General features: G+C 43.9%; 3 protein-coding genes across 3 annotated transcripts; 1 reads left to right on the top strand and 2 right to left on the bottom strand.

Moving 5' to 3' along the window:
* Nucleotides 1-1614: 1614 nt before the first annotated feature.
* Nucleotides 1615-7075, bottom strand: LOC118413081. Its single transcript, XM_035816227.1, has 7 exons — nucleotides 6326-7075; nucleotides 5911-6035; nucleotides 5736-5804; nucleotides 5356-5462; nucleotides 3017-5179; nucleotides 2048-2245; nucleotides 1615-1685 (listed from the first exon to the last, which is right to left on the bottom strand). The coding sequence occupies exons 1-7, from the start codon at nucleotides 7046-7048 to the stop codon at nucleotides 1615-1617; spliced, it is 3456 nt and encodes a 1151-aa protein (XP_035672120.1). The 5' UTR covers nucleotides 7049-7075.
* A 2231-nt stretch (nucleotides 7076-9306) lies between these two features.
* LOC118413082 (transmembrane protein 53-like) lies at nucleotides 9307-10869 on the bottom strand. The gene is made up of 2 exons (XM_035816228.1): nucleotides 10698-10869; nucleotides 9307-10233 (listed from the first exon to the last, which is right to left on the bottom strand). Exons 1-2 carry the CDS (start codon nucleotides 10867-10869, stop codon nucleotides 9578-9580), a joined length of 828 nt encoding a protein of 275 aa, XP_035672121.1. The 3' UTR covers nucleotides 9307-9577.
* Nucleotides 10870-12876: 2007 nt separating this feature from the next.
* LOC118413083 (zinc finger protein 567-like) lies at nucleotides 12877-20943 on the top strand. Its single transcript, XM_035816229.1, has 10 exons — nucleotides 12877-12884; nucleotides 13578-13771; nucleotides 14422-14641; nucleotides 15210-15425; nucleotides 15784-15919; nucleotides 16387-18262; nucleotides 19376-19510; nucleotides 20041-20157; nucleotides 20537-20615; nucleotides 20928-20943. The coding sequence occupies exons 1-10, from the start codon at nucleotides 12877-12879 to the stop codon at nucleotides 20941-20943; spliced, it is 2997 nt and encodes a 998-aa protein (XP_035672122.1).
* The last annotated feature ends 6918 nt before the right edge of the window (nucleotides 20944-27861 follow it).

A 27861-nucleotide genomic window follows, 5' to 3' on the forward strand; every position in this document is an offset into this window, starting at 1 on the left:
TAACGAGACATCAAGAAAACGGTACAGAATAGAAAGCCGATAAAAACGACTAAAAAACGTCAAAAACAGTCGGAGCCTAACCTCTGATTGGAGAGGAGCGTTTGACAACCTCCATATCCTACACGACCGCACGGCCTTCAGCATGGCGGGGGGCGAGCTCGAGCGGCACCTACAGGTCGGGTACGTGGACTGGGACGAGACATACTCGCGCATGCGCGTGCTCCAGGCTGAGATGGGCATCCAGGAGTGACAAGACAATACTTTTCGTTTAAAAAAAAAATCCGTTACTTTATTGAAAATATGAAAAAATTATTTACAATGCATTTTCAATCACATCGTTGACATGGTATGCAATTGTAAAACTGAATTGTCAACCTCACTTTACACAGATAGGATTAATTAACACTAATGTTCACGAACCGATAAAAACAGATTGTACATAATTTTGATTTGATTTATTAGCTTGACTGTAGTAAATAGTAGAATAGATTTATTCCTAAAGGTACCGACATCTTGCACACTGCACTGCGGCGCCCCTCAGTAAGACATCTTGAGCCGCATAGTTCAAGTTTTGAACTTTTATTCAGCCTGTCGGCCAAGTAGTAGTTTGAGTGCATTAATGCATGCAGTCAGGGCGACCCAACAAGCTGAAGGCTATTGCCAAGGGCTAGCCCTGGCGCCCGAACAGTGTACAATGCCATGTGGTTATGAGGCATAGTCATATTAGGGCGTTTAAAAGCACATGGCGTACTAGGTAATATGTATCTTGTAAATTATATTTTGTAGAATACACAAAGCAACTGGTCATCTTGATGTGCTGGTTGCAAACCTATAATGATATTGTACAAACTCTATCGCTTTTTACTGATTCTTGGAGCAAATGAGCACACATACCGGTACCCTTCTTCACATAGTCGCAAAATAGTATCGGTTAGTTTTAATGTACTTGATTAATGGATTAAGCCAACATCTGCAAAGTATGAAAATGACAACTGATACTCAACTTACAAAGATCTTTTTCTACATATTGTTTGCAGATAAAACTCGTTAGAATACTACGAAATATCAAGTAATATGAATTGAAGAAAATAACAATAATTACATAGCTTAGCTACGATAATCCAAAGCGATTGATGGAATAAAGGTTAAAACAATTTGAACTCATGGTCTGAAGTTTATAGAGACGGTCACATAATCAGAATGAAGGCCGTCAACGGAATTACCTTTAATCAAAGGTAAGGAAATAGTGGGTGGGTTCTTAGAAGGTACGACTAAAGGTCTAGATTTCTATTAGACGATCTTTGGCTATTCGTATGCTGACATCTCATATAGGTAGGACCTTATATAATTTATATCTTTAGGTGTGTATTCAAGAGCTAGAATGAGTTATCCAATATTAGGAGAACATTTATACAGAGTTTTTATACTTAATGGTCACCACGTAACAAGACCCGGCAGAGGGAGAGTATGACAGAGGTATGGAATGTTAGTTTACAGCACTAGTAGGGCTTTACAGGTGGCAGGTCGCCAATTGTCAAAGAATGCCCTTTTGCTCCAAGATTACAAAATATCTATTGGTGTCAACAAACACCTCCTTAGAGGGCCGTGACAACGTTAGGAGGCATTCAGTTCTCCTTTTGGAACGTCTGCTCCATCTGCTTTGCCTGTTCCAAATAGCTGAGGCCCTTTTGATAATCGCCAAGCATTACACACGCTTTAGCAAAATTCTTAAGTGTCGCCACAATGTCAGGATGTGCAGTATTCTCACCGTAGACACTTCTGTACATCTGTAATGACTGTGAAAAATAGTTGACGGCCTTTCTGAGATCTCCATGCTGTCCCCAGGCTGTACCCAAGCTGTTAAATGTCTTGGCAATTTCCGGATGTGGAGTTTTGTCCCCAAAAATACTTCTCATACTTTCAAGTGCCCGTTCGTGATAACCGATGGCTTTACTGTGATATCGATCACCAAGGCTCCCCCATGAGTTACCTAAGTTGTATAGCGACGCAGCAATTAAAGGATGGGCAGTGTTATCTTCAAGGATACTCTGCATCATCTGTAGTGACTGTTCCGAATAGTTGACGGCCTTTCGGTAATCACGAAACTCTCTCCATGCTTCTCCCAACTCGTTGAGCACGGCAGCAACGTCACAGTGAGCAGTGTTCTCACCATGGATTTCCCGCATCATATGCAGTGATTGTTCGTAATAGCTGATAGCTTTTGTTTGATCTCCAATGGCCCTCACTGCGGTACCCAACATGTTTAGACAATGAGCGATGTCAGGGTGTGCAGTGGTCTCGCCATAAATTGCTAACAGCATTTGTAGCGACTGTTTTTGATATTCGACTGCCTTTCGAGAATGATGAAGGTGGCTACAGCATCTTCCCAAGTTTGTGAGTGACCCGGCAATGTCCGGATGTGCAGTGTTTTCACCAAAGATGCTTCGCCGAATCTGAAGTGCTTGTTTCTGATAATCCAATGCCTTTCTGTAATCACCTAGGCTACTCCATGCGTTACCCAAGTTGTTAAGGGACATGGCAATGTCAATATCTACTGTTCTCTCCCCACATATAATTCGTCTCATCCGCAGTGCTTCTTCATGAAACTTGACGGCCTCTTTGTGATCAGAAAGCTCCATCCAAGTGTTACCCAGGTCGTTAAGTGACTGAGCAATGCCAGAGTGAGCAGTGTTCTCACCATGAATGCACCTCCACATCTTTAATGCTTGTTCTTGATAGCTAATGGCCTTTTTATGATCACCAAGATTTCCATGGGCAATGCCAAGGTCGTTTAGAATATATGCAGTGTTAGGATGCACATACTTATTGCCATAGATGGTACACATCATTTCTAATGCCTGATTATGATAACCGATGGCCTTCCTATGGTCACCAAGATCCCTCAAAGCACATCCAAAGTTGTTAAGGACAAGGGCAGTGTCAGGATGTGCCGTATCCGTGCCGTAGATAATCTGCCACATTCGTAGCGACTGTTCGTAATAACTGTATGTCTTACTGGGATCACCAAGGTTTCTCCAGACGTTACCCAGGTCGTGTAGTGTCTTGGCTATATTGGAATGTGCAGTGTTGGCACCGTAGATTCTTCGCTCCATCATAAGCGACTGCTCATAGTAGCTGACGGCTTTTCGGTAATCTCCTAACCTTCTCCAGAGGTTACCCAAGTTGTGAAGTGGCGCAGCAATTTCGGGATGCGCAGTGTTCTCACGATAGATATCTTGGTTCATCTGCAGGGACTGTTCGAAATAGTTGACGGCCTTATGATAATCACCGAGGCTCTTCCATAAACCCCCCATGCAGTTCAACAACCCGGCAATGTTGGGATGCGCAGTGTTCTCACCATGGATGCTCAGCGCCATGTGTAATGCCTGTTCATAATAACTATTTGCATTCTCTTGATCCCCTAGTTCAATCCATGCGTTACCCAAGTTAGTAAGTGACACGACAATGTCAGCATGTGCGGTGCTTTCACCATAGATACTCCGTCTCATATCTAGTGCCTGCTCAAAATAGCCGATGGCCTTCTTTTTGTCACCAAGGTCACTCCAGGCGCCACCCAAGCTGTTAAGGGAATGGGCAATGTTTGGATGTGCAGCGTTACCATATTTGGATAAATCGTCCTGCAGCGCCTGCTCATTGCATTCTCTTGATTTCTCGTAATTACACAGACTTCTGTACACCTCTGCTTGTAGCCTGGAAGAATTGTCAAATAGGAGTGTCGGCTGCCGACTGTCGTCAAACTGTGACAAAAAGTGCTTTAGCGGTCTTGCTGTGTAGTAATATCGCATGAGCTGTTTTGCATTTGAGAAGTAGAACACCTTCTGTAGATTCTCCGTAACGTCTGCTTTGCTCGACATTGACGATAAAGTTGACATGTTTTCGACTTGGCTACGATTGCCCATGTATGTCCGCAGCCTCAGTTCTGCTGAGACGCCAATCATCACCATCATGTGATGTGTGTTTTCATGGTTGATTACTCCATTCTTGTTCAGATTCTGAATGGTCTCAAAGGCTGTAGTTGGCTGAATACCTTCAAGCAGCGCCCAACATGACACTGCAAGACTCGCAAATCTATAGATTTCTTTCTTGACATTCAGCATACTGGCGGTCAGAGGCTGAACTTGGAACATTGGCGCATTTTCACTAAGTACAGATTTTGCTAGCAGCGAAGACTTTATCCCACTATTTTCTTGAAGCTGTCGGGTCCATAAAGCGTTATACTCATCGACCAAGTCTTGCTCTCCCGTGATCAAACACACATTCCCCAATACACTAGCAAGATGGTAGCCTTTCTTTAGATGAAACGTGAGGTCGTCTTGCAAGACATTGGTCATCTTGCTTGGTGTTTGGATAAGTTCTTTTGTACCCCTGCCAAGGGGTGTCTTGCAGGCATGTGGCATGGCTCCATCGAAGGCAAACCCACGTGGTGTTACAGAGTCATAGAACCAGTTGTCCAGATCGTTGTCTGAGAAGAAATCGTTCAAAGACTTAATTCCTATAGGCGGAAGAATGGTTTCACCCAGATTGATCACTTTCAAATGTAGATAATGAGTGAGATGGCGGAAATACTTGACGTTATTATCTGTTTCATCCTCTATCAAAATGGCAAATTCCAGGTCAGAATACGGGGTTACTAGCCCTGTGGCTTGCGAACCCAGGCCAATCATAGCGTACTTGCAGGGAGGGGGACCCATTACTCCCATACACTCATCTACGAGACTAGTGATGAATGTTTTTCTCTCGTGGGCAATTGCATCAAACAATGCTTTAACTGCTTCCACTCTCTGCTTCTCCACTTCTGTGATTTTTGGGTCGTCGTCATGAAGGATATAAGGATCTGCTTCTTCGTCCATCTTTTTTATTTCTTTTTCTACGTAGTCTCGATGTTCTCTCAACTGCAGTTTGTGTTTCTCTGCGTCACCAAGGTCTACAGTTTGTTCCAAACCCAGCACGTGACTAACGAATGACTGATTTATCTCCAAGATTGTTTGTCTGATAGACTCATCATGTTCTCCCCGCGATCTTACAAGTGCGGCATGACTCAGTGCTGCTGCTTTGGTGAAGTCTCCCCCGTCCTTCGACTGCATTCCTCTGATCAGGTAGACATTGCTCAACCTGTGAAGGGGCTCTGCTTCTTTCCAGTGTTGATCTGTACTTGACTCTATATGGTCAGAAAGTTATAGACAACGATGTAATTTTGATTCTAAAGAAAGGCCAATAGACTACGGCAATCTGCTTGGACCAGGAATGAAGGTACTGTGCTCAAAGGATAACTTCACAAAGACCATATTACAGGCAACTTTTGAAGTCCACAGCAATTCTATTTTCAACACTAACCTTTCACATGGACTGACTTGAGTGCAGCTGCAAAGTTTTTTTCTGCCAATTCCAGGTCCCTTGCCTGCAAGGCCCTGCAACCCTCTTGTAGATGTTTCTTGTATAAACTGGGAAAGAGTGATGGAAATAGTGGATGGTTGAATATGCATATGGTGGGATTTTGCTTGTTTTCGACTTGCAATATTTATGTAACCTTACTGTAAACTGGAAATAGCCATTACAAACTATTTTGGATAGATATCTTAGATTGATAGTACAGTTGAATGAACATTACCATGTACCGCGTGGGAATGTTGAAAATTAAAAAAAGAATTGCAGTGGCAATTTAAAACATCAGTGTCTATATTGACACACATCTAAATGACGACAAACTCACAAACCTATCAGTGTCTTCCTGTGATTTGTTACTGACGTTTGCGAGTACGGTGTTGCTCTCTCCTGCATCCCCTCTGTAAAGAACAAACACATCATTAACATAGTTATGAAGGAGCTTTATGTTACACGTCACACTAGAACGTAATGCATATTAAAAGACGGATGAACTGCGATACGGACCTTTCCTCGTTCCTCTGACTATTGATGCCAAGAGCTGACAGACGCGAAGTGAGAAGAGACACAGATCTGGTGTCGCTTCCAACTTTTCTGGCCTTAGATAGCCCCGATTTCGATCTTTGTCGCTTCTGGAATAAAAACATGATATAGTCACATCATTAGTACTTGCTGACCTTTTTGTATCAGCGTGCGAAGACACAAGCTAACCGGAATGATATTTGCCAGTCACGGAACAAGAGCTGACTAATGTGGGTAAATTTTACATGAGAAAAACACTTGTCAAAGCATAATGGAAACTCTACTTATTGTGTTCAATGAAATCGTATTTCCCTACTACTAGTAGGTCAAATAATGAGTTCTAAATCATAAATATGCATAAAGATATATATAATGAACTGGATCTCAACAACATTCCCACCTTTCCTGCTTGTACTTTCGCAGCATACTTGATGCGGTGCTCCAGGGTTGCCCTACCATCTATGTCGTCACACCGTTTCAACGCCCTTTGGTACAGCCCGGTTGCTTTTTTGAATGCTGTCTCGTCCTTGCCAACCTTTCCCTTCTCTAGGTACAGATCTCCAAGGCTCTTCAAAGATTCTATTTGCAGACATCTATGTCTGTCCACGATGGCTTTGGCAAAGAAATTTATATAACTTTCAAGCATTTCTCCATGACCTTTTATCTGGGACTTCCCTTTGTCCCTTGGTCCTCTCACTGGCATCAGAGTTTTTGCCACATCTAATGTGATATTTGTTCCAATCTCAGAAGTTCCAATCTCTGATTGTGCATGTGACTGGCTGTACGCTAGCTTCGTACATTTCTCAGCATATTTGATACGATGCTGTGCAACTTGTTTCTTCTCGTCATCTGAACAATGTTGTAAGAGTTTTGTGTACAACGCACATGCCTTGTTGAAGTTGTCTACCTTATGTTTATATACCTTTGCTTTGTGTAAGTACAAATCCCCTAAACCTTTCAATGCCTCACACTCCAAGACTTCATCATCACTACCGATGGCGTCAATTAACTTGCGTGCGTATCCCTTCTCTACAGCATCCAGATCAGAACCACTTTTAAACTTACGGTCCAATTCACGAAGTTTCTCAACGGCTGCTAACAGCGTAGTCTTTTCTGCTTGCATGTTTGATGCTACTGACACTCCTTTAGCTTGCAGGTAACGTTATATGCTTGGAATACGTTCTAAGTCAACTCTCTACTTGGGAACATGCCAGGAGCATCTCTACGTTGCCTCCAGGTTTCCCTGTAAATTCAAAACCACATAACGTTATAGTTCTTTCTAGCGTAAAAATAAGCACACTTTTCTCTAACTTTTCGTTGGTCTTTGTATGGAAAATTTTCTGTGAAAAAGACAGACGAGAAACAATGATTAACAAAGTAGCAACATCTTTCAAATGAAAAAAGGAATATATTTAGTTGAGATATACCTACATTACAAAACATCAAGCAAAGTACTCCATAGAATCAGACACAAATCACCAAATTTGCTAGTTTCTACCGGGGCTCCTTAAACTCGCCACCCTAAAAAATCGAAGTTGCAAGGTGCCCCGGTTGAAATCGGTTACGAGTTTGCACTCATTTGTATCATACATGACAAAGCTAGCGAAAAGTTGTGTACTAACTCATCATCATTACTACTAAGGTCGTAACTTGAGCTTAATCGATGTCAATACACACATAGCTCCCCCCCCCCCCGAATACAATATTTTCTTTTCCTACTATACTACTTGCGAGTGACGTAATGTATTTACGGAAGAGAAAAATGAGCTACACATTGCGACCGAGAATACAATGTACATATAAACAAAGGTCTCTGCGGTAGTATTTCTTGAATTATACAATAAAAGTATATACCCGCCGAAAATTAAATACAATACTACGGATGAGACCGTTATGATGTAACTTCCGGTAATGCAGTTCCAGACGAATACATGTATACTGGTAGCAAAACTTCCACAGATGTTTTAGTCTCAGCAAGGAGGTTAAAATAGGAACCTCCTTGGTCTCAGCGACGTCGTCCGTTAAACAGTACGAACCTAGCAATCATCACTGGACAGATCTCTCTTTCTCTAGAAAAGGGCAAATGCCACTGGTTGATCTGAGCAGCTAGCTGACTTATCAATTTATCAAAGCATTGGTTTCCCCCATTGGGCAGCCAAGGTAATTCCAAAGTTAACGACAGTTGGGCCGTAGCAACTTCCCTCCCAGATAAACGCCAAATAAGGCAACTGTACATTTACTATTGGGTGGCAGCAGCGTTTTTCTTTGCGTACGAATCAAAATCCATATCATATAGTAATCTTGAACTTAGGAATAAGACGTAAAAAAACACCTGTTCGTTGTGCCCGCAATTTCCAATCCGCCGCCTACTACTACTCGTATCTACTTTTGTGGAGGAATGATCCACGGCCTATTCTTCACCAAACTTCACAATGTTCACCTTAACAATTACGTTCTGTTCTGCAAGATACTGCGCAAGCCCTGGTATCGTACGTAGTCTCCAAGCAGACCCAACGATGCCTTAGAAATAATATCAAAGCTGGCCAGGGACTTGGTAGCGGTGCCCGTTTGACTCCCTTAGCCGGCTATCTCCCTTTGGCCGGCTTACTCCTTTGCCAACTTTGATACTATTTCTAAGGCACCGTTGGGTCTGCTTGGAGACTACTGGTATCGCAAGTCTTTGCTATGTTACTAAGGTAAACGTGCCAATTGTTTGACTTACAAACAAATGACTTCTGACACCTGTTCAGTGTTGTTTGGCCCCCTGGCGTCTGCGTTGCATGGTCCTCTGTACTGCCAGAAATCCCCCTCGGCATCAGGGAAGAGACCGAACAGCTAGGATTGGGTGAAGCCTTATCTCTGCACCTTATTTGTTGTAGATTAAGCTAACGTCCAAAGTCGTGATTATGAAAAGCGGAAATCCCCAGGTGACGCCCTTAAGGACTTCTGGGAAAGGGGATTCCCCGTGGAATGTCCCATTGACGGAGGGGGGGGGGGGGGGTAGTGTTGGAAGAACATGTGACTTTTGTTGGTTGAATGGGACACTTGCTATTTGGCAATGAAGTATGATTTATTTCCTAGGCATGGTTTGCTTGTGTGATGCTGATAAGTTACTGTTGTGTTTTGTTGTAATATTTAAAAGTAAAATACAACTTTTGTATGCTACTGGTCAAAGAGAAAGACTTAAACACAGGTTGCCAACTTAACTTTTATTTTTCTGCCAGGTACATTTTTGATTTAGTGTTGTTACACATAACTCTATGCACAGCACTTTTGAATGAATGTTTCTATTAGATATTATATGCTTATGACACACTGACATGATAGAAATCTGTCTTATATCATGTTGTGGCTGGGCTATATGTCACGGGGTCAATTCCTAGCTGTTGTGTCGTTGGGAAGGCTTTACATGACTGTCTTCATTCCACCCAGGTGCAAAATTGGTAACTGATTTCAGTTGGGGAGGTAAATGGTGGTGGAAGGGGAGGGATGGGCCCTTCTAGTAGACTTCCGATGGTGGATAAAAATCCTATACAGCCTCAAGATTAACTCACATCAAGTTTAATACAAGGTTGTGATAGATTAGCATGGGAGGTGGAAGATAACAGTTTATTGCACATTTATGATATGCTGATAGGTAGTGCATTATGTATCATAATTTGGATGTTGGAGTCCTGTTCAGTGGCAGTCGAGCAAGGAACCCATCTAAGGCGCTCAAATAGTCTTCCCTGTGATTCACCAGGTGCCCTACGTGAGTCGACGTTCCCCAGCAGCGCTCTGTTACCTCAATCCCCAGTGACCTCCATTTTCCCAAGAACACCTGCAAGGAATCCACCTGACACACTGGGTCATCCATGGAATACAGCACCAGGACTGGAGCTAGAATAGGCTTTCCTGTTATACTGTCTGTTAGAACATCATACTTGCTGACGACCCGTTTTGCAAACATGTAGTACACATTGACTGCAAGCCTTATGACCATCTGTAGCACAGTCCAACTGGTCAAACCCACAACCATGCCATTGAAGGCTCCCTTACCGTCGGCAACAGGGCTATCCAAAACCAGCCCTACAACTTTGTTCCTAACAGCACTATATTTGTCCTCATGAATATTCATGAGGTGTACCATCCACCCGAGCATGTAGAAGCCCATGGAGGCCACGTGGAGAAGGATGGGCTGAGAGGAGACTTCTTTCTTCAGGAAGTCCAGAACGTCGGTCATGAGCTGACGTCCCGTAGCAGGCTGTGTGCCATGGCTGAATCGAGACCTCACCAGGAGAACTTGGAACCCACGATTGGTGTACACTTCTGGAAAATAAAGCAGGGAGAGGTCTGTGTCATTGTCATGTATGGTTGTTCAAGGAGAAATACAATAGGAGGGCAAGAGGGCAGTTCAAGAAAATATCTTCCACTTTCCTACTTACTTTATACACAATATGAGGGTCTGCATGTGGGGAGGGGCTCCTGATGATAAATTCAACTGAGTTCAGATAAGCCCCTACATGTACATCACTGTATCGCTAAAAATCAAAGAATGCAATTACATACAATCTTGCTTTGGCTTAATAGCCATCTTGCCCTGTTTTTGTGATCTAGACTAGTCAAAGAACTAAAAAAAAGGTCATTATTACTCCACATTAGCCTATACGCTTGGTATCCAGCCGTATTATAGCTCACTTCTGTCCTCTAATTGCAGACAGGACAGAAGAGACTCGGGAGCTATAATACGGCTGGATACCAGGCTATCTCCACATCACTCCACTATATGGTACCTGCATACTTCCCCAGGACAGAGGGGCTTGCGTTGAGCCACCCGATCAGCACCACCAAAGGTGCCGCAGGGGCCAGGTGTGCAACAGATGACGGGTTTGTAGCAGGTGACAGATGAGGTGACACCCGCCCTGTAGGTAGCAGGAGTGTCATGTGCTCTCCCAGATCCTTCATGCTGGCTCTGTGGGCCGTGGGGTAGGTAAGATATGAGGAGTGAGTAGCATGTCTAGTATATAAAATTTTGACCTGTTGGTCGAACTGTTAACGTTAAGTACTGGTCAAGCCTCGGAAAAAAAGTTGTGATTCCGATGACCCAACTGGCCTGCCGACGCAAGCCTTTTTATTGGTAGACCAATGATAAGGGACATAAAATTTTCAATCTGACACCTGAGTGATAAGAAATTGCATATCCACGTTTTTTTTTCACATGTTCTCCTGACTTGACATTCCTGTTGCAATCTATTAGTAGTATTGTGATTGTATCTGACTCTCCAGACTTTAAAGTAATAGGTCCTTTTATGTTGAAATCCTGCATACAATATTTTGTAACAGTATTTTTGCGGACTGCAATCGGAAATAACACATCAATTTTCCTGAGCTTCAGCTAGATCATAACATTATATTCCCTACTACTACATGTTGATGATGATGACTACATGCCACTGGATGGCACAAAGTCCAGAATGAATATGGGTCATCCGCAATGTTTCCTTCACATCTCTAACTACTGGGAACTGTAGCCACGAAACAACTTGCTCATAGCATTACAGAACTATCAAACTCACGCATGTGACTTACTATCTAAAGTTGTAAAGAACCACGTACTTCTCTGCTACTTCTGATGGCAATCAACCAGTGGCACCCAGCTGATCTCCGGCTCAAGCCATTCAATTTTAGGGTGTGTATGTGTGTCCTTGGCAGATGTTTCAACACGAAAGATATAACAATCAAACTATATATTTAAAATAGAATTGAAACTTATCTGTATTATTTGTAAAGGAATTTATCTTTCTTTGTTGGGAAAAGCTTATTCTCGCATAACCTACTTTTAAAATTCCCCCCCTTTGATATAATGGATCACCCTATAGCAACATGGCGGTCCTGGATGTGCGATATCGGAGGTGTAATGGAAAGAAAACAGTTGAAAACGCGAAAACTAAGTCTCATTGATCCCGGAAACGAAGTCGTCAAGATTGATGAACCTTGGCAGGTACATTGTACATTGATGTTGAGAAAAAAATGTCCTCTCCTGTGGTTTTGCTGAAGGATTTTGTCGCAAGGTGCAACTTACCGAACCCGCCCCCCTCCCCATGAGTATAGTAGAGTAAGACTAAGAAAATAACTGTAATGGTCTTCAATCCCTGTTTATCGGCTTAGAATGTTAATTCGATCTATTTTGTGCGTTTCAGCTGTTTAAGAAGAAACTTAATGTGGTGGTACTGTGATTAGATTGTTGAATAGCCGACCCAAACGTTACGACTAATTTACTAGTAGGAACACTTTACACCTGTGTCCTCTCAGAGTATGGGCTGAGACTCGACTCTGGTGAAAAATGAGTACGTAGCTTTGGACAGGGACATCCTGTCGAATTGGGTGTAAAGTCAGAGCCTGGATGCACTATCAAGGTACAATCAATGAAACAAAAAACTGAAAAATGGTGTTGAGGATTTTTGAAACTTTAGTCACTAGTCAAAAGTTTGCTGTAACTTGTAGATAATGTAATGCCTTGTTGTATTTCTTTTTAGAGAATTATCCCCAAAATGGCACATCCAGATCCAAGCCAGATATTGATGGAGCCTGTGCAAACTGATACTGAGACCAGGCTCGAACCACCCAGAACTGTGAACAGTGGAGACATCACAACTATTCCTGTTGCCATGGCAACACACTATCCTGATACATCATCACAACAGCAAGACCCTTCAAGCACACTCAATGAGGAACAAACAGAACTGACTGTTTCCCAGCCATGTAGGACACACGGAGATTCGGTGTGTGATGTGATAGAGAGTGTGATACAACAGGCAACAACCAGGTCTGGCTGTATCTCTGATAGTACAGCTGGTTCATTAATATCATCTGTACAGTCGACTGTTGAGTCAGGGAAATCACATCATACTAATGTTGGTCAAGGTGCCTGCAATAAGGACATAAGGTAAGTGTTGCATTCATGAATAAAGTATGAAATGGTACATGAATGAATGAACATGTACTTTCCTCATAGAATATTTCTTAGAAACAAGGTACATGTACTTTTTCTTTCTTGTGTATGTATGTACTAGAGTATATGTTTTAAGTTCTGTACACACTATACTCTTTGTGTACATCTAAGGGAGCTTAATTGTACAGAAACATCAATCAGCAGTCTTGCAATGATAAATAAGTAACTAAGTCAGAGCATCTAGACCAGGCTTTTAGCTAGGATTTTATCACCAAACTTATTGGTGAGTCGCGGTAAGTGACTATTGTAGGGGGGGTCTGGGGGCATCCACCTTCCACGGTGCAGAGTTTTTGATGATTTTAAGTTAAAATAGTGCATTCTAAGGTATCCCAAGAGGTCACAGTAGAAGACTGTGACCACAGATGACCTGGTAGCATCCCCGGTCAATCAGAATTTCATGCTTATCAGAGGATTTTCTCCGTAGTGTTAAGGCGTCCAGGGGCATCAAATTTCTTGTTATTCTAAGAAAAGTGCGTCCAGATGACGCGTTGACGCATGCCTGGCTAAAAGCCTGATCTAGACTTTGTTTCTTAAAGACATGTGACCAGTTACCGACAAATCTGAAATGGTTAGAGGGACAACAACAATAACAACAACAACATCAACTTACATAGGAAAATTATAAAAAGAACTGACAACATTTATTCCAATCACATTTCAGTGCTAGAGAAGAGGAGGCAACAGATGGAGTTTACGTCTGTCCCATCTGTTCCCGCGAGTGTTCGGCGCCGAAGTACCTGAAGCTCCACCTGACGAAGCACGAGAACGACCGTCAGCGGCCGCTGGACTGCGACATGTGCGGGAAAACCTTCAGCACTCACCAGAGCATGAAGCTGCACAGATACACACATACAGGTGGGGAAACCTTCAGTACTCACCACAGATACACACATACAGGTGGGGAAACCTTCAGTACTCACCACAGATACACACATACAGGGGGAAAAACCTTCAGCACTCATCAGAGCATGAAGCTGCACAGATACACACATACAGGTGGGAAAAACCTTCAGCACTCACCACAGATAAACACATACAGGTAGGGAGACTTTTATAGGGCCAAGGCAGAGTAGTACTATTAAGCTGAGAGGACCCCCCTGTCTCCACTTGGTTCTGGCTCTTATATAGGACATCATGAGGTGATGGGGTCCCTAGAATAGGTTCCATCTGACCAGCCAGAGTGTGGGTTAGACAGGAAGACGACATAGTCGCTAGACTTCCTGGTCATTGGGAGATGAGTAGATGGTCCTGACCAGTACATGACTGAGAAGTACTTCCCGGCAGTCAGTTTATGGCACATGAATGTTAAATTGCTCAGACTTTTCAAAGTGGAAATTCTTCTTCATAATCATTGTAGTATTGCTTTGACTTTTCAATTATTGTTTGGTCTGCAAAACAATAAGATTCTTCCTGGTTGCAAAATTTCACTGGAAATATAATCGATCCAGTACATTCTAAAGTGCTTGATGAACATTTGTCTGACCTTGTTCTTTCACACCAAACAGGAGAGAAGCCGTACGTCTGCCAAATTTGCCACAAACATTTCCGCCAGGCAGGAACGCTGAAGCGCCACATGGTGACCCACACGGGGGAGCAGCCTCACCGCTGTCCGCACTGCCCCCGCCACTTCTCCCAGCGCAGCAGTCTGACAGCTCATCTCAGGCTGCACACAGATCAGAGCTCCTTCCTGTGTACACAGTGTGGCAAGAGCTTCAAAACTGAGAGGTCAGTTATACATGAGTGTATATACCAGCACTTCTTTTCAAGGCTCAAAATTCATTTTTGGCTTAGGTGCACAACATGAAATAATGAAATCAAGTGGATTTCAAATTCTTAACAAGTACTAGTAATACTACAAAGGTTTTCTGATTTTTTTCTAAGTCTTAAATGTCTCATGATCTAATCTGATCAGTCAAAATTTGGATGTACAACTCAGATTTATGGTACACAAAAGTGCAAATGCACCAAGTATTTTCGAGCCTTGCCTTCTTCTGTCTGCATTGTCAGAGCTTCAAAAGCTTGATAGTAGCTGAACTTGGCTCCATCACAACACAACACAACAGTAGCTGCAATCCTTCCCATTCCAGTTCAAAATATGATTCTTCTCACTTGAAACCATTTTCATACTGGTTTGTAATTGTAGGCAAAGTACTAGCAATCCTTCCTTGTAGAAATAAACCCTGCTATTGAGACTGCAAGGAAAATCGCAGCCCTACAGCTATGTGTATTTTCTCTATGCACTACAGCTTACAGGGGACTAAACAAATAAACAGTGTTGCATTGTCTCCCACAGGTACATGAAGAGACACATGATCTACCACACGGACAGACTCCCCTTCTCCTGCGAGCTGTGCGACAGGCGTTTCCGCACGCGGCTGAACATGCGACGCCACATGCTGCGCATCCACCTGCTGGCCACCAGGAAGGTCTGCAAGTGCCTGACGTGCGGGGCAGAGATGCAGAATCCGGGAGCGCTCAAGAACCACATGGCCGTGCACAACAGTGGGAGGTACTATCCTTTATGATTTTTTTTTTATTTTCTATTTTTTTTTAAATTTTTCCATTGCCACAGCACTTTACTTTAAGCAGACTCTGTACCTCAGGCAAAAGAACAAAAATCTATCATACACATCATCTTTTAGTAGTTTTGTAGCATCATCTTTCCATTTTAACCATGACACATATAGAATATTTCGCAATTGTCAGCAAAGTAATACAGTCTTTTTTACATCCCAACAAAACATTGTCCTCAATAACACTTATTCTATCCCAGAAGTTTCTCAGCCTAATACAGTCGATAAACATGTGCTCATAGTGGTATCCTCATAGTGATGTTTTGTTTTTGATATGTATATCATTTATCATAGGAAGCCTTACCGTGCCTATGTGTGTGAGATCTGCAGCAGGCGCTTCCAGCAGCGCTCCAAACTGAAGAAGCACAAGCAGGAGAAGCATGGAGGAGGTGACAGTGAGCTCGACAATCAGCCTGGGCTTCAGCCACAGGTTTGCTTGTTTGTTTGTTTGTTTATTAAGATCTCCATTAGTGTTATATGAATTTAACACAGAGACTATTCTTTCTGGTGTCTGCGTCAAATACTGACTATTCTTTCTGGTGTCTGCGTCAAATACAATCAAGTAAAATGTCCAGAACAAAACATTAGGTAGACAGAAAATCAAACAAAATCAAATGTGGTAAACTTAAAACTGAGGTTAGAGGTCATTATACAATACAACAAAAACAAAATCTGGGTATCCAAATGAAAGCCCATCTGTGTTGGTAGAATCCGTAGTTGTAAAGTTTAAACTTTGTTCCAACACAAAAGGAATGAAACTCATCATGAATTTTAAGTCAAACACGCCAACCTTCTACAGATGTAGGATCTGGGTATTGTGTGCATCAAATTCATAAAGTAATTGTAATTGTCAAGAATGTAAATAACTTAATGAACTGAGCACAATTCTATGTACAGGTCCGTGCTGACCAGGTTTGCCGCGTGATGACACGGACCACCGGACAGCAGCGAGTGACGACGTATGAAATGATACCCAAGGACCTGGACCAGTTTGCTCACATTGTCTTTCCGGTGAACGGTCGGCCTTCCAAAGACTTGAGTGCAGAGGGCAGGAGGAAAAGTGCCACCAATGTGCCTTCAACTGTGCCACAGGTAACACAGTCAAACACCTGTAATACTGAACACACTGTAGCAGTGGGTCCAGAGACTGTCTCCTCTGCAAGAGTTACCTGTGAACAGCCTTCAAGACTTTGTGATGTCAGGACAGTTCCTTCAGCAAACCTGGTTGTGTCCAGCTCAGTCTCTGGGGGGTATTCAGTATCAACAGTTGGAGGAGGTTTTTACACCAATGCGACAATTTCAAACGCGCTCTTACCTTCATGTAGCCCATCGGTTACAGCTGGATGTTTGACTGTAGATGTTCCATCGGCTGCCTTCAGTATTGCTAGCACATTAAATGAAGTGAATTCCTTTCTTCCCACTGGCTTAACAGCTGTAATGACTGCACCCATTACAAGAGGTAGTCTGAGCACAACTTCCGTCACTTCAGTACCTGCCTTTGCTGCTACTAGCACCTCTCTCCCCTCAGATACTTTAGGCAGCAGTAGTCAGTCAGTTCTGTCTGCTGTTAGTGCTCGGGAGTCTGTGTCAGAAACACTGGCAGCCCTCAGGGCCTTGGCTGCTCAGGAAGGGGACATCTTTCCACCTGCTGATTTTGATGTAGGACAGTATGTTGTAGAACGGCAACAAACCAGCCAAGGAGTCGGGAATGTCGGTACTACAAGTAGTGGTGCTGACGGTGGAGCGCAACAGGCTATAGAAAGACATATGCAACAGAGTGTGGAAGCCTCTGTCAATGCTGCAATGGGAATTGTTGATACACTACAGCAAGCAGGAGGGGCTGAGAGTGGACCCGACACCCCGGGAACAAGAATACGGGTGGAGTCACAGAATCAGGCTCTCCTGTCCAGGGTGCTGCTTGCAGGGAAGGAGAGGGAGAAAAGGTCACCCGGGTCACGGGCGATGTGGGAGGGGGGCGAGATCACATGCAACACGTGCTGCCAGGAGTTTCCCAGCGTGAACAAGTTCCAAGAACATCTGAAGAAATTTGGGAAGGTCACGTACTGGGAGGTGACGGAAGGCGGAGACAAGGTGATGGGCTTAAGATGTGTCTCTGGGAAGAAAGTAACAAGGAAGAAAGGAAGTACCAAGAAGAAGGAAAGAAAGGGAAAGAAGATAACAAACAATCTTGGCGTACGAGAGCATATACCCAGTACAAGTTGTGCCCTACAACAAGATACAAGTGTGCCTTCTTCACAAGATTCACAGACACTTAGTCACGAGCATTCCTACCAGAAGCCTTACGGACAGGAGTTGACTTCATCAACTAACATCACAACGTTCACAAACTCTGTCGTTCCATCAACTTTATCTGCTGCAGTGCCTGTTTTGGAAATTGACAGAGAATCAATGCCAAGTAATACTAGTCAGGGAGGCATTTCTGTCAACAACTGTAACCAGAACATTACAGGTTTAGCTAATTATGCAGGCACAATGCCTGATGCTGAAAGAACCACTGCAGAAAGCAGTGAACATCAAGATAGATTGGTCAATAACACAGCTGCAGACAACACTTATCAGAGAGATGCTTCTACTAGTCATGGACTTGAAAGTGAGAGTGTTTCTGTGGAGAATGGTGGCAGAGAAAGTGGTGGTAAGAAGAAGGGAGGGAGGAGGAAGAAGACGCAGGCCGGTAAGGGAGCGGTGTGTCCCACCTGTGGCATGAAGTTTGCCTACAAGTCCAGTCTGAGGACTCACCAGTTCATACACTCAGGTTGGGCTTCTATATTTTCTTATAAAGTAATTTCATTTTTTACCTTGCCGGGCCTTAGCCCGGCAAGGTAATGAGGCCCGATCTTTACATGGTTCGATGGATCAATGGTTCAAGCAATGTTAACCCAGCCCTTCCAAAGGCCCTTCAAAAGGCCCTTTTCTCTTTGCCCAATTTTATGGCTTAGTTAGACAAGGGTACATTGCAGGCCAGTATTAAAACTGTATTTTAGACGTATGTGGTCCAGCGTAAATAAATCTACGCTTTAACCCATGTTTATCATAAAGATATATCAAAAATTGCATCAGAAGGAATTTATTTTGTAATAAAGAATAATGCATACTCATTGTGGGTCAAAAAGTTTTACAATACCGGTTTATTGTGCCAATAATTTATCTGACATAGATTATGTTAATGAGGTAAATTTCCCTACACTTGGGGATTTTTGCTGCATTTCATACTACAGTTGCTAGGTGTCGCTTTGTACATTGCAACAACATGAAACAAAAAAATAGCCGCAAACTTCGGGACTAGTCGCCAGGTAAGTACATTTTAAAGACATTTGTGACTATGAATGTCCTTGATAGAGTTTGTATTGTGTGAAAAATAGATTTGAGACTGGATTGGCAGCTGGAGAAGTCACTAAAGCTTTCCCGTACAAGAATTGGGGTGGGAGGGGGGCGACATTTGGAACTCTGTGGTTGTCTCTGATTATTTTGATGTGATCCTCATGTTAACTGATGAACACTGGTGAAGCGCCGAGGTACCTTTTCCTGACGAAATCCCTACTACCCGGCAAGGTACAGCTTTTTTTAAAGCACTTGTTTGTCTGTTGGTCACCAAGATAGCTCAAGAACTCAAGTATTTGATATGCTGGCAGATTGTGACAAAAACTAGAAATGACCCAGTGGCATGCTTTGGTACTGCAGCAGAAGTATCTACTTTTCTGGACAAGCTATGGTCATAATTTTTGTGTGCTACATAAAGATAGCTTTTGTCTTATGACAAGCTATCATAGGTTATAGATTCTGGGTGCAACATAAAGATAGCTCTTATGACAAGCTATGGTGCTACATAAAGATAACTCTTCTTGTCTGTTTCTCACTTGTCGTCTAGGGGAGAAGCCCTATCCCTGCTCAGTGTGCAGAAAGTCCTTCCGCCAGGCAGGCGATCTGCAGCGCCACCTAGCGGTGCACACTGGCGAGCGCAGGTACACCTGTCAGGTGTGCAAGAAGGGCTACAAACAATCAGGTAGGAGAGAAGATGAGTGTTAAGTGTAGTAGCCATTGCGGTTGGGAGTCTAGGATCCATTTTTTTATAGTGGGTACATGCTTCAGTTAAGACATATTTGATTTTTTTTGTCCCAAAATGTAAAAATAACCTTTGGTATCTTAACAAAGAAATTATGGGCCTTCAAACGTTTGCATTTACATTCTGCCAATGCATTGTGAAGAGTTCGTTATTCGCAACAACATATTTTTTATTTCTCAAGAGCCAATGTTTTGATGACTGTCTCCCATTGTCTCCAGGGCAAAAATGACAGACAGCCTGGTATCCTTGGCAACAATTATGCAGTCCCAAATGTAAACTATTGTCCCTTACATGGATCTTGTTTAGCAACAATGCTGAGAGATACAGTGGTCATTATAACATTTGTTCTTGAAAAACGTGGTGGTGAATAATTATTATGCTGTCCTTTACCAATCAGAATGTCTATAATTAAACAACAGGCTATTTTCTTTTTCCTTTGTTGCTGATTGCTGTGTTCCCTCCTCTATCAGGTGACCTGGCAGCTCACATGATGGACCACACGGATGACGTCCGCTTCTCCTGTCCCGTCTGTAGCAAGAGGCTGAAGCGCAAATGTGACCTCAGGAAACACATGTACACCCATACAGGTAACACTGAAGAGATTGATCATAATGACCTAGTAGGCAGACACTTTTAAGTCTGTAGTTTCATGTCTTAGTTGACTTTTGTGTACTACTGTAGAGCTTTGCAGCTTACTTTTATCATTGACTTTGTCTAACCTCCAGTGGCTATTATTTTGACAGACAGTAATTTAAGCACGTTACAGAAAAAAGAATGATTCTCTTCAAAAATAGCTTCATAGGACATACATGCATTGTATCATTGCTAGTATCATTTCCTAACTACCTTAACACAAGTAGGCAAGTGCTTTTTTTTGTCTGTCTCTTCTACTATGGTTGATTTATTTCTTACAGTGAATACTCTCTATAGAAAGACAGTTGTTTATTGCATTTTTGCATTTTGCAGGCTTCTACCCGTTCCAGTGTGACCTGTGTGGGAAGCAGTTCAGGGAGAAAGCCAAGATGCTGAATCACAAGCGCAACAAGTATGTCATATGTTATAATCTGTTATATCTGTAAATGTTTAAGTCCGTTTTATGCTAGAAGCTGTTATATCTGTAAAATAAAACCTTTTTTCTTCACTTTGTCCTCTTTTAAACTTAAGTCTACCTCTGGCAAAATTTCCAAAATTAAGAAAAACAGATGCTAGAATACAAAAGTTTGAATTAAAAGTTCACAACATTGCCAGATGTAGTCACAATACTCTGCTCATTCAGTGAGAAGGAATTACTGTACCATAGCAGTAGAGTATCAACTGTAGTGTTTATGTATGATCAAATAATTTTTTTTACCAACAGGGCAAGCCTGCCTTAAACAAAAGTTGATGTAACCTTAGTCTGTGTAGCACAAACTCTGCTCTCCGGGGGTGTAACTGGCCCCTCCCCACAGAGGCCGGCAGATGTTGGGCGGGCGACTATGAGCAAGATTTAATCAAGCTAAAGTAACCTTAACCTCCTTTTTATCACAGACATGGAGCACAGAAGATCTTTGTGTGTGAAATCTGTGGGAAACAGTTTACCCATCCGGGCTGTCTGAAGAACCACCAGCGGAAACACACGGGGAACAAGCCCCACGTGTGCGGGGTCTGCTCCAAGGGCTACGTGCAGCGGGGCAAGCTGCTCAAGCACATGCGCACGCACCAACAAACCAACACACAGGTAGGTAGCTTTTAGCCTGAGTACCATCCTCCGAAGTGACTGAAGCAACCATGGTTAACTATTGAGCTAGCGGTCACTCCAGAGGATGGTACTCAGGCTAGGTAGCTTTGTGTGTAGCTAGCCAAGTATGTATGGTGTATTGCAGGGTTTAACAAGTTTTCTAAAATTCACTTGTCCTATGCAAAATTTGCTTGCCATAACTAACTTTCTGCTTGCCCGAAATTTAAGGAACATTTTTCACTATGTATTTTTACATCCAGCATTGGAAATCTTTTATTATTGACTCTTTTTGTCTGTGTTGACTAATACTTGATTATTATTTCATTCCTTTTTTCTTTTCCAAACCTCATTTTCTTTCTTTCTTTCTTTATTCACAATGACACAATTCATTAAATTACAGGTGTCAGCCTAGGTAATGGCTGATCCACCCACAAAAATGCAGACGGACACACATGGAATTTATCTTTGATCTCATTTGCCTTCCCAGGTTCCCCAGTGGGGTATTGTTGAGGAGGTGGTACTGCAGGAGGCAGGGGGCGTTAATCTGATGGACCAGGGCTACGAGGAGAACGTCATGAACGTCTTCAGGACCATCGAGGCGGCCCAGGCGCTGACCTTTATGCCGGAGGCGGTCGTTGAGATACAGCTGTGAATGGGGAAGGGGAGAGTGAAGTCTTTGATTAGAATTTTTGCAAATGATGTCAGACTCAGAACTTGTAAACTGGAAGTTTTGTTGGACTAATACAGAGGGGTATTCAAAAGGAGCACCTAGGCAGCCCAGGCGCTAACCTTCATGCCGGAGGTGGTCGTTGAGATACAGCTTTAGAATTTAGTAGGGTGTTGGAAAGGAGCAACCAGGGACTGTTGAGGTGGCCCAGGCCCTAACATTCATGTCTGAAACTGTGGTTGAGATACGGCTGTGAATGTAGATGGGCAAGCATGTTTCAGACAATCGAGGCAACCCAGGCGCTAACGTTAATGCCTGAAGCGGTCGTTGAGATACAGCTGTGATCGGGGAAGGGGAGAGTCAAGTCTGTGATAAGAATTTATGCAAAAAAAGTAAAGCAAGTGGTGTCAGACTTTTTGGAAAGGAGCACCCAGGGACAGTGGATGCAGCTCAGACGCTGACCTTCATGCCTGAGGCGGTGGTTGAGATACAGCTGTGATTGGGGAAGGGGAAAGTGAAGTCTTTGATAAGAATTTATGCAAAAAAAGTAAAACAAATGGTGTCAGACTTGGAACCTGTAAACTGGAGGATTTGTGGGACTCATTCAAGGGATTGGAAAGGAGCACCCAGTGATGGTGGAGGCAGCCCAGGCGCTGACCTTCATGCCCGAGGCAGTCATTGAGAAACAGCTGTGAATGGGGAAGGGGAAAGTCAAGTTTGAGAAGTTTTTGATAAGAATTTATGCAACAAAAGTAAAACAAATGGTGTCAGACTCAGAACCTGTAAACTGTAGTTTTTGGGGGGACATTTGTATCAACCTAATCCAGAAGGGTATTGGAAAGGAGCGCCCAGGACGGTGGGTGCAGCTCAGGCGCTAACCTTCATGCCTGAAGCTGTCGTTGACATACAGCTGTGAATGGGGAAGGGGAAAGTCAAGTTTGAGAAGTTTTTGATAAGAATTTATGCAACAAGTAAAATAAATGTTGTCAGACTCAGAACCTGTAAACTTTTTGACATCTTGGTTTAAACTAATCCAGAAGCGTATTGAAAAGGAGCGCTGTTAGGCAGCTCAGGTGCTACATTGTAACATTCGTGCCGGAGACAGTTGTTGAGATACAACTGTGATTGTAGAAGGGAAGGGTCATGGCTTCAAACTTAAATGACATTTTATGCAGCAAAATGTTATAATGGAATTCTAGATGAAGCAGATTATGTCAAATTGACTGACAAAATAAGCAACCAGAGGTAACACATGACAAGCATGTTTCAGACCATCAAGGTTGCTGAAAGACGTTGTTCTTTGTTGACATGCAGACAATGATTATTAATAAGTGAAGTTTGAAAAGGGTTTATGCAGCAAAAGTAAAACCTAGGTGTCAAACCTCATGCTTGAAGTTTTGGCGGAGAAATATTTCATCTCAAACTAGGCTTGAAAGGTCTTGACAAGAAATAACAAAACATGTTTACATGACAATTATTAGGACTACCAATGCCATTTATTTGCTAAGTTTTAGCCTGAAGATGTTTATGGAGATGCAGCTGAGCCTAGCTGCAAGGGCTTGGATTTTGAGGAAATTTACAGAGCAACTATCACAACTGTAGTCTATTTTTGAAAGAGATGATAATGGTGGTGTTGTGTGGTGCAGCTCAACTGAGACGAACATTGTTGTTGTTGTTGTTGTCTCTCTAACCGCTTCAGTTCGTCGGTATATGGTCACATGTGCTTTCCTTCACTCCCTTCTTCTCTATGTGCATCCAAACACATGTGTTTCACTCTTGCTGCTTTTTCCAATTGGTCGGCTTTTGCACACTGTATAGGCGGTATCACTTCAAACTTCCTTTCTTCTATTACTTTTGTCGTCTGTTCTCACTTGCATTCCTCACTCTCATCATTCATCATTCATTGTTCAAATCAGTGTTGATACAACTGTAGTATTGTTTGGTGCAGTTTCTAACTGAGACTTGTACATTGTGCATTCTATATTCACTTTTAGTGGTAGACAGTCATGCAATTGACAATCACCTGACAAAGTTTGTTAAAAAACTGTTTGTGTCAAAAATGTTATATGTAATGTAACATTAATGTTACTGACAGGATTATAATGTGGATGAAAAATAGCAGTACAGTGGAAGCCAGTTAATTGCACCTCGGATAAACGCACACTTCGGATAATTGCACGGAATCCCTAAATCCCAAACCGTCTCCCATTCATTCCATTGTTAGTGACTTCGCTTATCTGCACAACAAAAAATCACCAGCGCCGGATAATTGCACGAAAATTTGTCAAACATCGTCGGCAAATTGACTGAAAATGCGTGTTAAAATCGTCAGACACGGTACAAATAAGCTGATAATGACCTTTGTGAAGTCGCTTTACTGACAACATGTATGAAATTGTTATTGGGATCAAAAGAAAGCGATATTGTGGGGTCAGCACCATGAAGAGACGCCCGCCCGCTTGAAAGGTCGTCAAAAGCCGGCATTACGATTTGGCAGACAACTTGCTTTGACATACAGTACTCAATAACAAATGTTCTCTATCTGTCCATTGTCTAATTACGTAATTAGGGTCGCGGGGAAATACTTATGCAGTGGTTTTATGTTCTTGGCAGCCAGTCGGAAACAACACAGCGACTCGGGGCCTACAGACGGACATAACACTCGCCTTCGGCGGTGCGCATGCAGTGCTTTAGTTTCGTGGTAAGGAAGCTAGATAACGTATACAGTAACTTACTTTTAGTTTTGATTTCAAGTACATTGCAGAACGATGTTTCGTGAAGACATGTATATGACGTCCGGAGCACAACAGGTACAGCACTACTGTGGCACGTAAATAAACTGCGTTGTACTACCTCCCATACCACCTCTCGCCCAACCCCCCCCCCCCCCCGCCCGTGGTGATGCGGTCCAAATGACCAACTCCGCATTATCGCACACGCCGGATGATTGCACGAAATTCGCTGGCAAATTGGGTGTGCAATTAAGCGGCTTCCACACTACTTGATTTATACAAAGGAAGCAAATGTTTCACAGAAATGAAAAAAGCTGCTAATATAATGTCTTGAATATTGTTTTTGGGTGCTTTGAGTGTAAAAAATGTTATTACACCCTTTATGCATTCCAATGGGACCCAGGGCTTTTTAAGTGCCCTTAAGGGGGCACACACCAGTTTATTTGGGGGTTCAAATGTAGGCGGCACACCCTCAAGTCTAGCGACCATCTCTTCCAGGGAATTATCCTGAAGGAAAATAACTGTATATGGGCTGAGAGGATATACCTTCAGCTACAAGACCAACTGAGTTTCGATCCGTCAACTTCTCTAATTTTGAAAAATTATAGGGAAAAAAAACATTATTTTCATGTCAAAAATGATGTACAAAATCGGGCATTTTCGCATTGGATAAAACAGATGAAGATTTTTCCGGCAAGCACGACTGATACTGCCAGAAAGAGGAAAATCTAAAGACTAATCCAGCCAATTATAAAGACAATTCTAGTACTACAGTTTTTTTAAGCATCCACGGCGCGCGGCATTGCAACTTTGCTTGACACAGCGCTTCAGAGGTAAATCTAGGTCACGGGCCTCTTTACATTCAGGCGTAGGGATATCGCGGAAGCAACGCGCGAACCAAAACACAATTTGCACCAAAAACACACCATTTTCTACGCTTTTCAGCCACGCTCGTACCCAGCGCCGTGAAGAAGCCATAGATTTAATAGGACGCTGTGGAGGAGCGTGCTTTTCAGCCATGTAACCATTTAATGTCATTTCGCAGGAAATAATGAGAAATGTCAACTCAAACATGGGCCCTCGGAAGCCTTTCGTCACTTTTTGGTCGCGGACTACCGCGGACCCCGGTCGCGGAAGAACTGGAGTGTGCACCGTTAAGAGCGGCGACGAGATGTGCGCCCGCCATGGGTCCCCAGCCATGCCCCTGGCCAAGGCGCTGGGGATGGGCACCATAGTCTGGGGGAAAGACGTCTCTTTCTGGGCATATGTTGCGATTATACCTTCTGCGGTTCTCAAGGCCACGATGACGTCATAGCCCTGGGCAGGTGAACACCCGTTATCACCGCCTCAGGTGCACAGAGGGCTTCAGAGGCCGGATCTTCCGCACCAGGTCGATGCGGACGGGCGACGGACATGTCTTGGTGCTAAAGTCTGGCGGCACTTGCTTGGTATAAAAAAAATAGGTGTAAAAAGCCCTGGCGCAATGCATTCCAATGGGACCCAGGGCTTTTTAAGTGCCCTTAAGAGCGGCGACGAGATGTGCGCCCGCCATGGGTCCCCAGCCATGCCCCTGGCCAAGGCGCTGGGGATGGGCACCATAGTCTGGGGGAAAGACGTCTCTTTCTGGGCATATGTTGCGATTATACCTTCTGCGGTTCTCAAGGCCACGATGACGTCATAGCCCTGGGCAGGTGAACACCCGTTATCACCGCCTCAGGTGCACAGAGGGCTTCAGAGGCCGGATCTTCCGCACCAGGTCGATGCGGACGGGCGACGGACATGTCTTGGTGCTAAAGTCTGGCGGCACTTGCTTGGTATAAAAAAAATAGGTGTAAAAAGCCCTGGCGCAATGCATTCCAATGGGACCCAGGGCTTTTTAAGTGCCCTTAAGAGCGGCGACGAGATGTGCGCCCACACATGGGTCCCCAGCCATGCACCTGGCACAAGGCGCTGGGGATGGGCACCATAGTCTGGGGGAAAGACGTCTCTTTCTGGGCATATGTTGCGATTATACCTTCCGCGGTTCTCAAGGCCACGATGACGTCATAGCCCTGGGCAGGTGAACACCCGTTATCACCGCCTCAGGTGCACAGAGGGCTTCAGAGGCCGGATCTTCCGCACCAGGTCGATGCGGACGGGCGACGGACATGTCTTGGTGCTAAAGTCCGGCGGCACTTGCTTGGTATAAAAAAAATAGGTGTAAAAAGCCCTGGCGCAATGCATTCCAATGGGACCCAGGGCTTTTTAAGTGCCCTTAAGAGCGGCGACGAGATGTGCGCCCGCCATGGGTCCCCAGCCATGCCCCTGGCCAAGGCGCTGGGGATGGGCACCATAGTCTGGGGGAAAGACGTCTCTTTCTGGGCATATGTTGCGATTATACCTTCTGCGGTTCTCAAGGCCACGATGACGTCATAGCCCTGGGCAGGTGAACACCCGTTATCACCGCCTCAGGTGCACAGAGGGCTTCAGAGGCCGGATCTTCCGCACCAGGTCGATGCGGACGGGCGACGGACATGTCTTGGTGCTAAAGTCTGGCGGCACTTGCTTGGTATAAAAAAATAGGTGTAAAAAGCCCTGGCGCAATGCATTCCAATGGGACCCAGGGCTTTTTAAGTGCCCTTAAGAGCGGCGACCAGATGTGCGCCCGCCATGGGTCCCCAGCCATGCCCCTGGCCAAGGCGCTGGGGATGGGCACCATAGTCTGGGGGAAAGACGTCTCTTTCTGGGCATATGTTGCGATTATACCTTCTGCGGTTCTCAAGGCCACGATGACGTCATAGCCCTGGGCAGGTGAACACCCGTTATCACCGCCTCAGGTGCACAGAGGGCTTCAGAGGCCGGATCTTCCGCACCAGGTCGATGCGGACGGGCGACGGACATGTCTTGGTGCTAAAGTCCGGCGGCACTTGCTTGGTATAAAAAAAATAGGTGTAAAAAGCCCTGGCGCAATGCATTCCAATGGGACCCAGGGCTTTTTAAGTGCCCTTAAGAGCGGCGACGAGATGTGCGCCCGCCATGGGTCCCCAGCCATGCCCCTGGCCAAGGCGCTGGGGATGGGCACCATAGTCTGGGGGAAAGACGTCTCTTTCTGGGCATATGTTGCGATTATACCTTCTGCGGTTCTCAAGGCCACGATGACGTCATAGCCCTGGGCAGGTGAACACCCGTTATCACC

Source organism: Branchiostoma floridae, chromosome 4 (assembly GCF_000003815.2).
Source record: "Branchiostoma floridae strain S238N-H82 chromosome 4, Bfl_VNyyK, whole genome shotgun sequence".
NCBI classification, from domain to species: Eukaryota; Metazoa; Chordata; class Leptocardii; order Amphioxiformes; family Branchiostomatidae; genus Branchiostoma; species Branchiostoma floridae.